Source organism: Myotis yumanensis, unplaced genomic scaffold (assembly GCF_028538775.1).
Source record: "Myotis yumanensis isolate MYYU_CA2020_CCGP unplaced genomic scaffold, mMyoYum1.0.hap1 SCAF_10, whole genome shotgun sequence".
In the NCBI taxonomy this organism is placed as follows: domain Eukaryota; kingdom Metazoa; phylum Chordata; class Mammalia; order Chiroptera; family Vespertilionidae; genus Myotis; species Myotis yumanensis.
This window is the reverse complement of record NW_027223761.1, coordinates 39,587,624-39,602,025: the sequence shown is the minus strand read 5'-3', so window position 1 is coordinate 39,602,025 and position 14,402 is coordinate 39,587,624. Positions and strand designations below refer to the sequence as shown.

Here is a 14,402-nt window from a genome sequence, read left to right as displayed (position 1 = left end):
AGGAATTCTGGGGAAATATATCTATTGGTTCTGCTTGGATCAGCGACCCATCTGGGTGGAGCATGAGAAGGAACATTTTCTAAGGGAAGGGAGGGAGGGTGTTTATTTCCCAGAAGAAAGGGTTAGGGATGAGAATAGCAGATATCTCTAATGGAAGGTGTACGATAAAGGGGTCCGTAACATAGGCTCTATAATCAGACTATCTGGGTCAGTCATTTGTCCCTTGCTAGCTGTTGACCTAAGGCAAGTTCCTTAATCTGTTTATTTGCCAATAAATTGAGGGTCTTACTTATACCCATCTCATAAAGTGTTGTGAGTATTAAGTATGGTAATTCACATAAAAGGGGTTCATACAGTGCCTAATATACAGGTTGTCCTCCCAAAATGTATATATACTTTAACAGTTGATTGCTCAATTTTGAAAATGAAATGTATTTTAACAAACACTGCCTTCAGAATTATCCTAAGCGTGTGTATACATTAGTATACATTTTTTTTGGAACACTATATAATAAGTTCTCCAAAACGTTAGTCTTTATTACTACTAATATATTACTGCTGCCATTATTACAGTCCATCCCTTTGCACTACTTTCCATTGTGCCCATGAACCATTATAAAAATGCCCATTATAGAACTATCACATGGGTAACTCTAAATGAATTCACTGCCTAACAGACACTCTTTTGCATACAATTCTGAGTCCAGAAATTCTGAATGGTATTCATTGCTCTTGATTAGATCTGGATGTGGGTCCTTGTGATTCCTTAACCTATGATAGATTATGTGCCATCTCACCATACCAACAAACCTGATATACAAAGTGAAGCAAAATCAAATCAAGATAACTACTATAAACTTCCTGCTTAGAAACTGGGCAAGGGTAAGAAACACTCTATATCAGTCTCTAGCTTGTACTATATATCAGCTAGAGAGATAGTAAGGCAAATAATTAGCATTATTTCACTGGCTATGGAATTCTTGGACAGTCAGGTCAGCTGCCCTGGGTTCTGATAACTAGTATAATTTTCTTTGCCCATTGCCCCCAGGGCAACCTACGGAAGGAAAGTTGAGTAAGAAGTCCCCTGTTTGTAGCTGCTCTGCCTTAAATGTATGGGAACTTAGGATTTGCCTTAAAATTAAGCAGACCCAGATCACTTGTTACCAGATGGGAGATTTTTCTGGCTAACCCCCTTAAGTATCTCATCTTTTTACTATAGATTTCATTCATAAGGACTCTATTAGCTATTAAAGAATGCAAGAAATCTTGATACATTCTCAGTCTTGAATTTAAACCATACCTTCCAGCTTCTATCTCTTAACATTGGTTCTGGGGGCTCCACCAATTCCTTGGTATAATTATCATCCATCTAAATCTCAGCCTTGACCTCAGAGCTGTAAGAAAATAGTCTGAGTAGTGAGCTCAGGCTGGTTGGCCAGGGAATTTAGGCCCTATTACTTTGAGCTGTATCCAAATCCAAAGGATTTATCTTTGTCAAGAAGGGAGTGCATAGAGAGAAGTGCTTGGGATGGACCTAGCGTCAGGAAGCCCCTTCCATGCAACATGAGTTAGAGAATCATCTTTGCAGATCAGCCAGGGGTATGACTATCTTATCATCTGTGGTCTGAACTTGCTTGATATGAGCAGAAAGGAATTTCCTTAAAGTTTCTCTCATTGAAGTAGAGAAGTAGCCAGCACACTCCAATATCTTCTAATAAATCCACTAAAGTTCAGTAAGCACATAGTCTAAGTCTCATGAGATAAACCAGCCTCTTACCTACCACATAGCCTAGCCACCTTCCCAGTAGGAAAAAGAAAAACCCTCATTGCTTCCTCCAACCCCCATCTTGCTGTCACTACCAATAACAAAAACCCAACTTACCATGGCTTAAACAAATAGGGATTTGTTTATCTCACATTATAATAAGCATGAGGTAAGTATAGGACTTCCGTGTTGCCTTCAAGCACCCAAATTCTTCCATCTTTCTGCTCTATGATCATTAGCATGTTGACTTATCACATTGTAGTGGATTGAATGGTGGACCCCTAAAATATATATCCATATGCTAACCCCTGGAACCTATGAAAGTGACCTTATTTGGAAAAAGCGTATTTGCAGATGTAATTAAGAACTTTGAAATGAAACCACTCTACATTGAGTTGACCATATATGTAATGACAAGTATCCTTATAAGAGACAGAAGAGCCTGGCCAGCATGGCTCAGTGGTTAAGCATCAACCTATAAACCAGGAGGTCATGGTTCAATTCCCAGTCAGGGCACATGCCTGGCTTTCGGGCTCCATCTCCAGTGTGGGGCGTGCAGGAGGCAGCCAATGAATGATTCTCTTTCATCACTCTTGTTTCAATCTCTCTATAACTCTCCCTTCCTCTCTGAAATAAATACAAGTAAAATTTTAAAGAAGAAAAGAGACAGAAGAGGGAAAGCCATGTGAAGATGGAGACAAACAGTGGAGTTATGTAGCTACAAGCTAAGGAACTCCTGAAGCCACCGGAAGCTGGCAGAGGCAAGGAAGGAGGCTCCCTTAAAGCCTTCAGAGGGAGGGCAGTCTTGCCAATGCCTTGATTTTGGACTTCTGGCCCCCAGAACTATGAGAGAATAAGTTTCTGTTGTTTTAAGCCACTGTATTTGTGGTAATCTGTTGCCTCGTTGGCTGCTATCCCTCCAAGCATCATGTCAGAATCGCTGATAGTCATTTCTGTTCCATTTGTCAGGAAAACAAAAGATCTTTCAGAAGTCTGAATAGCCAGATGTGGTAGACAGAATTTTGGCTCTCATGACCTTTGCCCCCACCCCCCCTCGGTGTTACACTCATAACTATGTTTTGTTACATGGCAAGAGAGACTTTGCAGATGTAATTAAGATTACTAGTCAATCAACCTTAAGATAGCGATATTATCCTGGATTATCTCTGGGTTGCCTCAATGTAAACACCTGTGCCCTTCAAAGAAGAAAGGAGCAAAGAAGAGAAAGAAAGATTTGAAACATAGGAAGGATTCAATGAACCGTTGCTGGCTTGAAGGTGCAGTGGGCTACAGGGAAAGAGTGGGAAGGAAACCATAGCCAGGAAGAGGCCCCAAGTCCCAGATGAGAACTCCAGTTAATGCCTTGATTTTAGCCCAGTGTAACCCTGAGCATCCAGCCATGTTGTGCTGGGCTTCTAACCTACAGAACTGAGATAATAAACTGTATTGTTTTTGTTTGTTTGGAGAGAGAGAGAAACATCAACATGAGAAACATCCATTGGTTACCGTCCATACACATCCTGACCAGGGTTCAAACCTGCAACCCAGGTATATACCCTGACCGGAAATCAATCCAACAGCCTTTCAGTACATGGGACAATGCTTCAACCAACTGAGCCACACTGGCCAGGGCACAGGTGTCTATTTAAGCTGCTAAGTTTGTGGTCATTTGTTAAGCAATAGAAAATAAATATACCCAACTGTAGACCCGACAACCTCCATCTGCCCGCTTCTTAAATGTGTGATACTTTTAAAAAATTCTTAAATTTCTTAATAGTTAAAAAATAACAAGTATTCCTCTTTTCCAGCCCCTGCAGTAGGGGAGGCAAAGGAAAAGGGTTTGGGATGGCTGTTGGCTAGCCAAATGTCTGTGTCCGCCACACTGCCCATCACTTGGCTAATTCCACAGTTAATGGCCTTTAAATTACAAGCACTGATTTCTGTATTAGCGATGTCTCTTTTAGTTGTTAGTCACAGATAAGCTTTGGCAAAAAGGGGAATGCACTGGCTCTTCTACCCACAGAAAGGCAGAGATGGGTCAATTTCAGGACTGACCAGAATTCCTCCCTGGAATTTTAGAGTAACAATAACAATAGCTAACATTTATTGACTGCTTACGAGGTGCCAGCTAAATGCTTCCTATGTGTTATTTCATGTCATCTTCACTGCTTCCTATGTGTTATTTCATGTCATCTTCACAGTAAACTTTTAGGGCTCCCTGATAGCAACCCCATTTTGCAGATAAGGAAACTGAGTCCCAAAGAACCTAAGTGACGTCCCTCATGAGATGGAGCCCTTGGGTGGACAATGCTCCCTAGCAGGCTAATTCCTCCTCTGAGAAGAGCTCCTCTGCATCTTTCTGCACAGGGAAGGGCGACAGAAGTCAAGAAAAAGAGGATAAAGAGGATGAAGAGGAGGAAGATAACAATAGTGAAAAGAGTCCCGAGGCTGAAGAGCAGAAAGCAAAGGAAAAGGGAAAGGAGGAGGTGGTAGACGAGGAAGAGAAGCAAGAGCAAGAGAACAAGGAGGACGAGACAGAGAGGCAGGAGTCGAGGCCAGCCTCTGAGACCCATTCTCCGTCCTTTCCCTACCTCAGCGTACTCTCAGGCTCTGACCCAGACCTGGGTCCTCAGCTCCTGGAGGCAGCTGCCAAAGGTAAGAACTGGTCCCTGCCCACCATGTCTCCCTTCTGTCCTCCCCCAACTCTGTGGGCCCACAGGCTTCTCACAGCCCAGTCTGAGCTCAGCTCCCACTTTCATCCTGGGCACTAACTCTGTTGAAGAGCCCTGAGGGAACCCTGCTCAGTAGAGGGGAGCTCATCAGAGCCAAATTTTGCACATGGCAGGCGGGGGGGGGGGGGGGGGGGGGGGGGGGGAGTGGCCTACGTGCTGGCTAGAGTCCTTGCTTTGCCCTCACAGGCCTGCCTGTGCTACTGACCAACGTGGAGCTGGGACTAGGGTGCCAAGAACTGCCATTTCTACTGCAGCGGGAGCAGCTGAGCCCACCCCAGGTGCAGCCTGGCTTCTGTCTCTATCTGAGCACCACCCAACCCCTTGGTGCCTTGAAAAAAGGTGAGGGCCAGTGGGTAAGTTGCCAGCACAGCTTTGTGGACATACTAGGCCCCCGGCTTCACTCAATCTGGCCCAGAACAGGCTCAGGACTGTAGCAGGGAACCACACTCTCTGTGCACCCCATCCCCTGGCTCTGCCAAGGGGAAGGGTTAAGGGTCTCCCCTATCACCCCAAGTGCTAGGTTGTGAACTGCTGAAAGTGCTGAATGTGCTGGATCTGGGTCTGAACATGGACATCCTAGAAGAACAGATGCTGCATGAAATCCTGTGCAGAGAGTGTCCCAAGATCGAGAGCCGCTGGCAGAACCTCCAGATGAGATCCTTGAATACCCTCGAAGCTGTGGAGGCTACTGAGGTGCTCAGGGGACTGCTATCTGGGTTGGGCTGAGCTTTGCAGGGGCCCAGGGATGGGGGTGGAAAGAGTGGAGACCACAGGGGACTGTGTGGGAAAGGGTCCAATCCATGCCACAATGACTGTGTGCAGGAGCAACTCCTGATGAGGCTGCTGTCCAAGAACCCAACTAAGCAGAAGCTAGCCAAGTTCCTGCGGGACATGGTAAGGAACCAGGCAGAACTATGTCAGCTGCATGCCTACCGCGAGGAGCTGGAAGACCTGAGGCTGCAGGAGATGGTACAGTGGGTACCCTATCAGCATGTGGCCCGGCATGGGATCGCCATTATCAGGGCCCTGAGCCCACTGCAAGACCTGCTGCCACCTTTCCGGATGAGCCCAGAGAACTGGCTGGCAGCCACCAAGCGAGCTCTGAACAGCATGAAGCAGTGTGAGAATCATCCGGGGAAGGACTTACCCAGCCATCTGCTACAGCTGAAGACACAGCTGACCCGCCAGCTGCTGGGCAGCATGGTGGCTGCACTGGGCCTGGCCCACATGCCCTTGGTAGGTGCCTTGGGTGCCTTGGCTCTGCTGTGCGAGGTAAGGAAGGCACCACATCTGGAGAGGCTGGCACTCTGGCCTGGACTGGAAGCCTCTCCCAGCACAGGCTCTAGCAAGCCAGTCCCAGGTGTGGCTCGACCGGCCTGGCTAGGGCGGAGAGCCTGGCACGAATGTGGAATGTTAGAGCTGCTGCCCCCATTTGCTGGGCTGCGTGTCTCCCTGGCAGGCCACTCCAGTGTTTGGCAGTCTTACCTGTCCCTGTCATCCACAGTGCTGGGGCCTATACCTGGGTCTGGGCCCAATCTACTCAGCCTCCTCCAGAAGCTGATCCTGTGGCGCGTGCTGAGACCTGAGTGCCTCGCAGGCGCGCTGGCAGACTTCACCACCAGCCTCCTGGGCCGGCCCCTGGATGAGAACCTGAGTCCCTCCACCATACCCTTTGAACAAAGTCAGGCTACTCAGCCCCTGCTGGTCCTGTTGCCACCACCTGGTCACCCCACAGCCACCTTGCATCCCCTGTATGTCATCCAGAAACTGGCTGCCCAGCATGAGCAGGTTTGAACCAACCTCTTGGCCACAAAGCAACCAGGCTCCTATGGGCTAGGATAGGATGGGGGTGGGGCCTCCCAACAGTCTCATGGATCCTTCTGGATTACTCAGAGACTTTGGGGGTCATTGTGGCTTTACTCGGAGTCCCTTGGGGCACCCCAGTATCACCTTGAGTTATTCTGACATCTCTCTGCGGTTCTCAGGGGCAGAAGCATCTGGAGGTGATAGCCCTGGGCTCTGAGGCCTGGAACCCGGTCTCCGCTGTGGTCAGCACTCTAGGCCAGGCTATGTGCAAAGGGCACTGGCTGGTGCTAGAGAACTGTCACCTGATGTCTCACTGGCCAAAAGAGCTGCTACTGCCCTTGCTGGGACTGCTGGATGGAGCCCACGGTGGGTTTGTTGCTGAGAGATATTCTTAGGACCCTTTCCTACACTTGGGCCTAAGCTTGAACTCTCAGGTCTCACGACCAACCCCTAGCTTCAAGCCTGTCCCCTGTATCTGACTCCTGCCTCAAGTCCGATCTCTAGACTTGTCTGACCCTCTTTACCCAGTGACTCATTTCAGTCCCATGTCTGACCCTTAGTATTCTCAGACCCGGAGTTAGAACTGCTTTTAGCCCCATCTGCAAGCAGGAATATGGTCCACAGAGACTTCCGTCTTTGGCTTATTGTGCCTGCAGAGTCTATTGCTTCCTTACCAGGTGAGGAGCCCTGACCCCAAAGGCTCTCAGATGGAAGGGGAGAGGGCAATTGTGCTGTGCTGACTCAGCACTCTCCTTCCTCTCCAGCTGTGCTGACTCAGCACTGCATGCCTGTTTTCTGGGAGCAGTCCCTGGACCTGGGCCATGTCTTGCTCGACAATGTGGAGCTAGCCCAGCAAGAACTGTGTGTGCAACCCCTTACCAGGAAGCTGCCTCTGCTCCTCTTACATGGCCTCCTGCTACACCGGCAGCTCTATGGAATGAAGCTGCAGGCACACAGGGGCCACTGGTGAGGACCCCACCCATTCTGCTCAGTCAGTCAGTCCCGAAGCAAACACTGAGTGTTTTCCCACAGGCTGGATTCACCTCTAGGGAGCACCAAAGTGTGAGGACAGGGGGAAGCCAAGAAAAGCTTCTCCAAGGACTTGGGGATCTCGCATTGAACTGAGTCTTATAAGCAGAAGCAGATTAAGTGGAGATGGGCTTTTCTGAGCAGAGGGAACTAAGCTCAGCAGGAGGGAAAAGACAACAGTGTGCCTAAGGTGGACATGCGGGGGGTTGAGTGGGAGAGGTGAGGCTTGTGGTAAAGGGTCTTTAAGACCATGGCGAGGGGACTGATTTTATACTGAGGACAGTAGGAAACCACAAAAGGGTTTTAAGTAGAAGAAATACAACCCTACTTGTCTGTTGGAAAGATCATTCTGGCTTCATTGAAGGGGACAGGCCAGTCAGGACTGCGCTGGAGGCAAGTAGAATAGCTTTAGGAGGCTCCGGAAGTCTCAAGGAAAGAGATCATGGTGGTAGGACTAGGGTAGTCATAGCAGTGGTAGAGAGTATATATTGGGTGAGGAAGAGAAGTAGTTAAAGGTTGGCTCCCAGATTTCTGCCTTGAATAATTGGGGGGTGGGTGTGGAGGGAAATGATTTCTACTGAAAGCAAGTTGTATTTTAGGTGCCAAGTGGCAATGACTAGCGAGCCCGCATGAGTCAGGAGCTCAGGAGAGAGGAAAGATGTGAAGGTCCTCAGCATATAAATGGTTTTGAAACCCTACTTCCTGCTCCTCTCCCCCAGGAATCAAGTGACCCTGACCCAGGTCCTTCAGATGCAAGACCAGCTGTGGGCCAGCCTTAGCAATCCCCGTGCTGCCATGGAGGAGCTGGCTGGTGAGACCCTTCCTGTCCCCCATGTAGTCATCTGCCCCCAGGACAGTTCTGGAAAGGGGTGGAGGTGGGAGTACTGAGACTGGCCCATCATTTGTCGCTTTGGTTTGGGAAGTGGTGGAAACTGGAGGGACCGGAACTGAGGACTCTACCCTCATCTTCAGCTTCGGTTTTCTATGGGGGTCCTTTGGGAGACAAGAAGGACAGGGAGGCCCTGATTAGCCTCATACATGCCTGCCTGAGCCCCCGCAGGGGGAGTTGGGACCAACCACACACACCCCAGTATCTGCTGGCCACTCTGATACCCAGCCCAGGTAAGCTCCATCAGGTATCTGTGTTGGGGTGGGGAAAAGCAGTGTAGTGCGCATCCTCCTGGGAATGTGAACAGCATGGCAACAAAGGAGCAGGAGGGGGTGGTATTCACATAGTTGTGGGGAGATGGCTGAACCGGTCAGAGGAAGGCCTATTCCCTTGGGTCTGGGGTGGGTCGAGTCCACCTTGTCTCTCACTCCTCACCTCCACCTCCAAGATCTAGAGGAGCTGGATGCTATATCAGAATGCAAGGCCCAGATGCACCAACTGCCCACACCACCTGAACCCAGGACCTGTGGACTGAGTGCTGGACACCAGGCCTGGCTGTTGCGACGCCAGAGTCGTGCTCTCCTGCGTGCTCTGCAACAGTGTTCGCTCACTTGGGTGCCTGCACCAGATGGCTCCAGACACACCGAAAAGCAAAGGCAAAGGCGGCTGCGGCAGCGCCTAGTTCTAGCCAAGCAGACACTGGAGTCGCTGCAGGCTCTGCTGACCCAGACCACTTGCCAAGATGAGTCTGGTGCCTCTGGTGCCGGGTGGTTGGACATGGGGTACGATGCGGGGCGGGCTGTGGAGGGCTTCCTTCAGATGGAGGTATGGGAACTGAGCCAGCTGGTGAGCACACTGCAGGGGGACCTCAACTGCCTGTTACAACAGCTGGAAGGCGCACCCCCGTGCGTCTCCCAACGCTGTGTAGCGGTGGCCCGTGCTCTGTGGACTGGCCGCCTACCCCTACCTTGGAGACGCTATGCGCCTGCCTGGCTGCAGCCGCCCTGGCACTGGCTGCGACAGCTGTCACGCCGTGGGCAGCTGCTGGTTCGCTACCTGGGCGCGGGCACTGCAGCACCAAAGCGCATCTTTCACCTATCAGCCTTTCGCCACCCGCACCGCCTGCTGCTGTCGCTGCGCTGGGAGGCTGCCTTTGCTATGGTCCCCATTGACCACCACGTGCCTAGCTTGAATGCGCCTGATGGCCAAGGCCTCAGCTCTGGGCATCTTCATAAACGTCAGGAGCTGAACAGCAACCCTTTGCACCTTCAGGTATCTTCCAGCAGCCCCTTCACTTCCAATTCCGCCCCCTCAACCTTCCTGATTACACTTAGAAGCTAACTTACTTGGCCTCTTGGTGATCCTGTCCCCTCAGTGGCCCCATCTGCTTCTCTGATCCCACTCTAGGAAGACCCCTTAGCTTCCTAGCCTTGCCTGACCAGCTTCTGGTGTCCCCAGGTGGTGAGCAGCCCAAAGCCCCCAGTTCCAGAGACAGGAGCCGTGCTGCTGATTGGGCTACAGCTCTGGAATGCCCAGTGGGATCCGCTAGCAGGAGCCTTGAAGGATGGTCCCACCAGCCAACCCAGTCCTCTGCCTCCAGTCAGCGTCAGCACCCAGGCCCGGGACACCAATGACCTGCCACCCACTGCCGGCCTGGCTGTATATTCCTGTCCTGTGTACATGGAAGGGCCCCTGGGCACTGCTAGGCTGCACAGCAAGAATATCCTGATGTACCTGCCCCTGCCCACAAAGCTCAGCCCTGCCATCTGTGTTCAACGGAGAGTCCATGTGTGCAGCCCACCCTTGTCCTAAGCCCTCAACCAAAATAAAGTTGGAGTTATTCAGTGAAAGAGTTCTGAGATTTACAAGGAGTGTCCGTGTGGAAACACTGAGGGTGTGACACACTGAGGGTGTAACACACTGAGGGCAAAGCAGTGTGCACAACAGAGGAGAGATGTGTTCACAATAAGGTAGAAGAAAGGGTAGTGCGGGGACTGTGAAGAAAGGCGCCTGGGATTGGTCATGCCTACGCAGATCTTGGGATGGCTAACACGCAGGATCCCGAGTCCTTCCCCAGCTCTCTACTGTGGTCTCAGCACTTGTGCTATATCCACAATGGGTATTTTTAAAGGGATAACATTAGAACTCAAAATGATTAAGGCACTTAGTGGTATTATTGAGACAGACCCAATCCTGCCCTACCAGTCATTGCTTCCTCTGCGATGGATTCTCTGAGTGAGCCATACACCCAAAAAACAAGCAAAATAAGATACAAGGTCCTATATCTGTTCAACAATTATTTGTTGAATGCCCCTTTGAACCAGGTGCTCTTCCAGGCACTAATGAGGTTGTTCTAATAGAGACAGACAATAAAAGGCCAACACAGGCCGGCCCGTGTGACTCAGTGGTTGAACATCAACCCATGCACTAAGAGGTCACCAGTTCGATTCCCCGTCAGGTTGTGCCCAGTAGGAGGCAGCTGATAGATGTTACTTTCTCATCAATGTTTCTCTCCCTCTCTCCCTTTCCCTTCCTCTCTCTAAAAATCAATAAAAACACTTTTAAAAAGGCCAACATATAAATAAGTTGAATTTGATGATTTTTAAGTGCTATAAGGAAAATAAAGTAGGCTGACATGTTAGAGGGCGATTGGAGGGGAGCAGTTAATACAGTTTGGGTGGTATATTTAAAAGGAAGGATTGTTTCCCGTACAGTGCTCGGTTGGTATAAAGGTTGTTTTTTTCTTTAAATGTCTTTTTAAAAATATATTTTTATTGATTTCAGAGAGGAAGGGAAAGGGGGAGAGAGAGATAGAAACATCAATGATGAGAGAGAATCATTGATCGGCTGCCTCCTGCACACCCCACACTGGGGATCGAGCCCGCAATGTGGGCATGTGTCCTGACCAGGAATTGAACTGCAACCTCCTGGTTCACAGGTTGATGATCAATCACTGAGCCACACCGGCTGGGCAGGTACAAAGATCTTGAGGCAAAGCAAGCCTGGGGTGTTCAAGGACCAGAACGTGTAGCTGGAGCATGGTCAGTGAGGGGCAGAGTGAGCCAAGAGGATGGAATCACACAGAGCTTTTTCATGGCAATATACTTGTATTTTCTAAAAGCATAAGGAGAAATCTATCGGAGAGTATTAGGTGGGAGATGACATGATCTAATCCAAATTTTTCAAAGATGACCCTGGCTGTTCTATGGTGGGAGAAAATCCAGGTAACAAGGAGGAAGATTTGTTTGAAGGCTCTTGAAGTAATTCAAGTGAGAGATGATGAATTTTGGACAAAGGTCATAACAGTGGAGACGAAGAATGAATGTATTTAGGAAATATTCTGGAGGCAAAGCCAGCAGGACTTGCTGATGGGTTAGATGTGAAGAGCGAGGGAAGAGGACAAATCTGGGATGAGTCCTAGATTTTAGGTGTGAGCAACTGGGTGGATCGTGATGTTATTAACTGAGATGGGCAATCTGAGGGAGAAACAGGTTAGGAGTTAGAAATTGAGTTCTACTTTGATACGTTGAGTTATTAATAGTTGTGTGATTACATACTATCCCAGGGCAAACTTCTCAGGTAAAAATTGGGTTAAAGTATGGCAAAGCTAAAGGCCTACATGGTGTCCTCTCCTTGCCCCTAGCACCAAAATTTACCAGATACAACTCATCTCCCTCTGGCTAGGATAAGCTACATGGTAGGAGGAAATGCAAATCAAGTATGTAATGAATGTCAGTGCACAACCTCTTCACAGTCACCCACTCACTAGTGACTGTGGTGTAACTGATGCCTTTGAACAAGAGACAAAACAGAGAGCAAAAGCCTCCACTTTCCTCAGAAGCCATTCCCTTTTCTTTCCTGTGGTCAACCAGAGGCATGCCTGTTCCTCCAGGAAAGGAGATTAGAGAATGTTGAAGAAGTCCTTTTGAATAAATGAACTCTACCCATGTTTATCATCACTACTATTTACCCTCCAGTGGGAGCAAAGAGTGATGAGGTACCTGTAAAACTATCTGAAATTGGTTGGTACAGAATATTTTCTGCAAATCCACACCATTCTCTGAAGTTCATTCTTGAATTATGCCCAACCCAAGTCAATTAGAGGTTATTAGTATAGTCCAAATACAATGACTACTTCGTAAACATGTTCCAGATTTGACAATTTTGGTCTGCCAGATAAATTAAAATTCCATTAAGAAATTCAAGTCCCAAACAACGGAAGGAAGTAGGAAGTGAGACACAGAACAAAGGGGAGAAATATGTGCGTCCTGTCCCAGTGGATAGGGGTAGATGGAGTAGAGGCAAGAGGAGTGGTACAAAATCAACATGACCAGGGACCTTGGGACAGAATAGTAAAATAACATACTAGGACTAAAGAGGCTTTTGCCCTTTTGCCTCCTGGGGCTTTAGAAGGGAACTGCTTTGTAGCCCAGACTTAGCGAGGCCCCAGGAGCATTACGAGGGCAGAGCAGCATGGTCAGGAAGAGGTGTCTTGATTCCTATACAGTTCGGATGCTGAGTAGAGATCCTTTAAGGCTCAATGGAGTAGGAGGCAGAAAATCACTGTGTTGGAACAGTGTTGTTGCAAGGAGGACAAATTAGCAAGGGGGGGGAGAGGGGGGAGCGGGCCCTGACAGCTGAAAAAAGACAAGACGGATTCATCAGCCTTAGAAGCAAATGTTGGCAGAATGCCCAGGTATGATACTGGGCCAACTGTATCCAGAAGATTCCAGCTTGTGCACACCCAAGAATCAATATTAGGCCAGGGAACCCCTTCCTTCTGATATCAAAATGCCCTTCCCTTTATACCCAGATGACTCTTGCAGAGAAGTAGAGGTAGAATGGCGGAATCTGAGTTTTTGAGTATTTATTTCAAAAAGAATAGATGAAACCTAGAGACTGAATTAAATTTATTTCTAGCTTTTCCACTCTTTGATGGAGTGTAGGATGGAAGTGAGACTTGTAAAGAAAATCAGTAATTGAGAAAGGAGCTGAATTTTATTTGCATATCCAAATTGATGAGGAAATTTGTGCCCGGCTTGTTCACTATATGCACTAATAATTCAAAGACCAAAAATGCCATTGACTAGCACACTGTGGCTCACCTGAAACTAATTTATTTCTGCAGCTTCCCTTTAACAGGGTCTTTCATAGAGCAAAGGTTTTTCATTTTGATGCAGTCCAATTTATTCGTTTTCTTTTATAGATCACTAGAGGCCTGGTGCATGAATTTGTGTACAGGTAGGGTCTGGCCGGCCTGCCCTGATCAGGGTCTATCGAGCAGGACTGGCCAGGGGGAGGGGAAGCAGGAGGTTGGCCAGCTGGCCCTGCTCCCAATCACCCCCCCATCCCAATCAGGGGTGGGGTCAGCTGAGGGGAGGGGCTGTGGGTGGTTGGCTGGCCCCGCTCCCCCTCTTGAACTCCTGGTTGAGGGGACATATTAGGCTTTTATTATATAGATCATGCTTCCAATGTCAAGTTTAAAGCTTGTTGCCTAACCATAGATCTCCTGTTTTTTTCTTTTCTTTTTTAATTTCAGAGAGGAAGGAAGAGGGAGAGAGATAGAAACATCAATGATGAGAAATAATCATTGATTGGCTGCCTCCTGCATGCCCCCTACTGGGAATTGAGCCCGCAACTCAGGCATGTGCCCTGACAGGGAATGGAACTGTGACCTTTGTCTCAGCCATGTTATAGGGAATAATGGAACATATTTACACCAGAGTATTAACAATGTAGAACAGCGGTTCTCAACCTGTGGGTCGCGACCCCTTTGGGGGTCGAACGACCCTTTCACAGGGGTCACCTAAGACCATCAGAAAACACATATATAATTACATATTGTTTTTGTGATTAATCACTATGCTTTAATTATGTTCAATTTGTAACAATGGAATTGGGGGGTCACCACAACATGAGGAACTGTATTAAAGGGTCGCGGCATTAGGAAGGTTGAGAACCACTGATGTAGAAGGAGCCTTGAAGGCCAAAAAGACTGAGGCAATCAGTGAGATTCCCAAGAGGTGTATTAGTAAATAGTAAGCTGGGTGTCCCCACTTAATCAAGAACATGCCATCTTGTGAATATGAGAAGCAAAAGACCTAGAGAATGACAGAGAATTGCTAACATCCTTAAGTAACTGGTAAAATAAGCATCTCAACTTCCTGATGTGAACACCCCC

At 48.4% G+C, this 14,402-nt stretch overlaps 1 protein-coding gene across 1 annotated transcript in view; it reads left to right on the top strand.

The window, feature by feature from the left end:
- The window catches only part of DNHD1 (dynein heavy chain domain 1), a 51,395-nt gene extending 41,335 nt beyond the window's left edge, over positions 1-10,060 (top strand). The window contains exons 32-42 of the mRNA XM_070427001.1: positions 4,133-4,420; positions 4,684-4,836; positions 5,012-5,190; positions 5,320-6,285; positions 6,483-6,669; positions 6,864-6,980; positions 7,068-7,269; positions 8,052-8,143; positions 8,305-8,454; positions 8,670-9,493; positions 9,680-10,060. Coding sequence (XP_070283102.1) covers positions 4,133-4,420; positions 4,684-4,836; positions 5,012-5,190; positions 5,320-6,285; positions 6,483-6,669; positions 6,864-6,980; positions 7,068-7,269; positions 8,052-8,143; positions 8,305-8,454; positions 8,670-9,493; positions 9,680-10,033 — 3,512 coding nt within the window. The 3' untranslated portion in view covers positions 10,034-10,060. The remainder of the gene's footprint in view (positions 1-4,132; positions 4,421-4,683; positions 4,837-5,011; positions 5,191-5,319; positions 6,286-6,482; positions 6,670-6,863; positions 6,981-7,067; positions 7,270-8,051; positions 8,144-8,304; positions 8,455-8,669; positions 9,494-9,679) is intronic.
- The last annotated feature ends 4,342 nt before the right edge of the window (positions 10,061-14,402 follow it).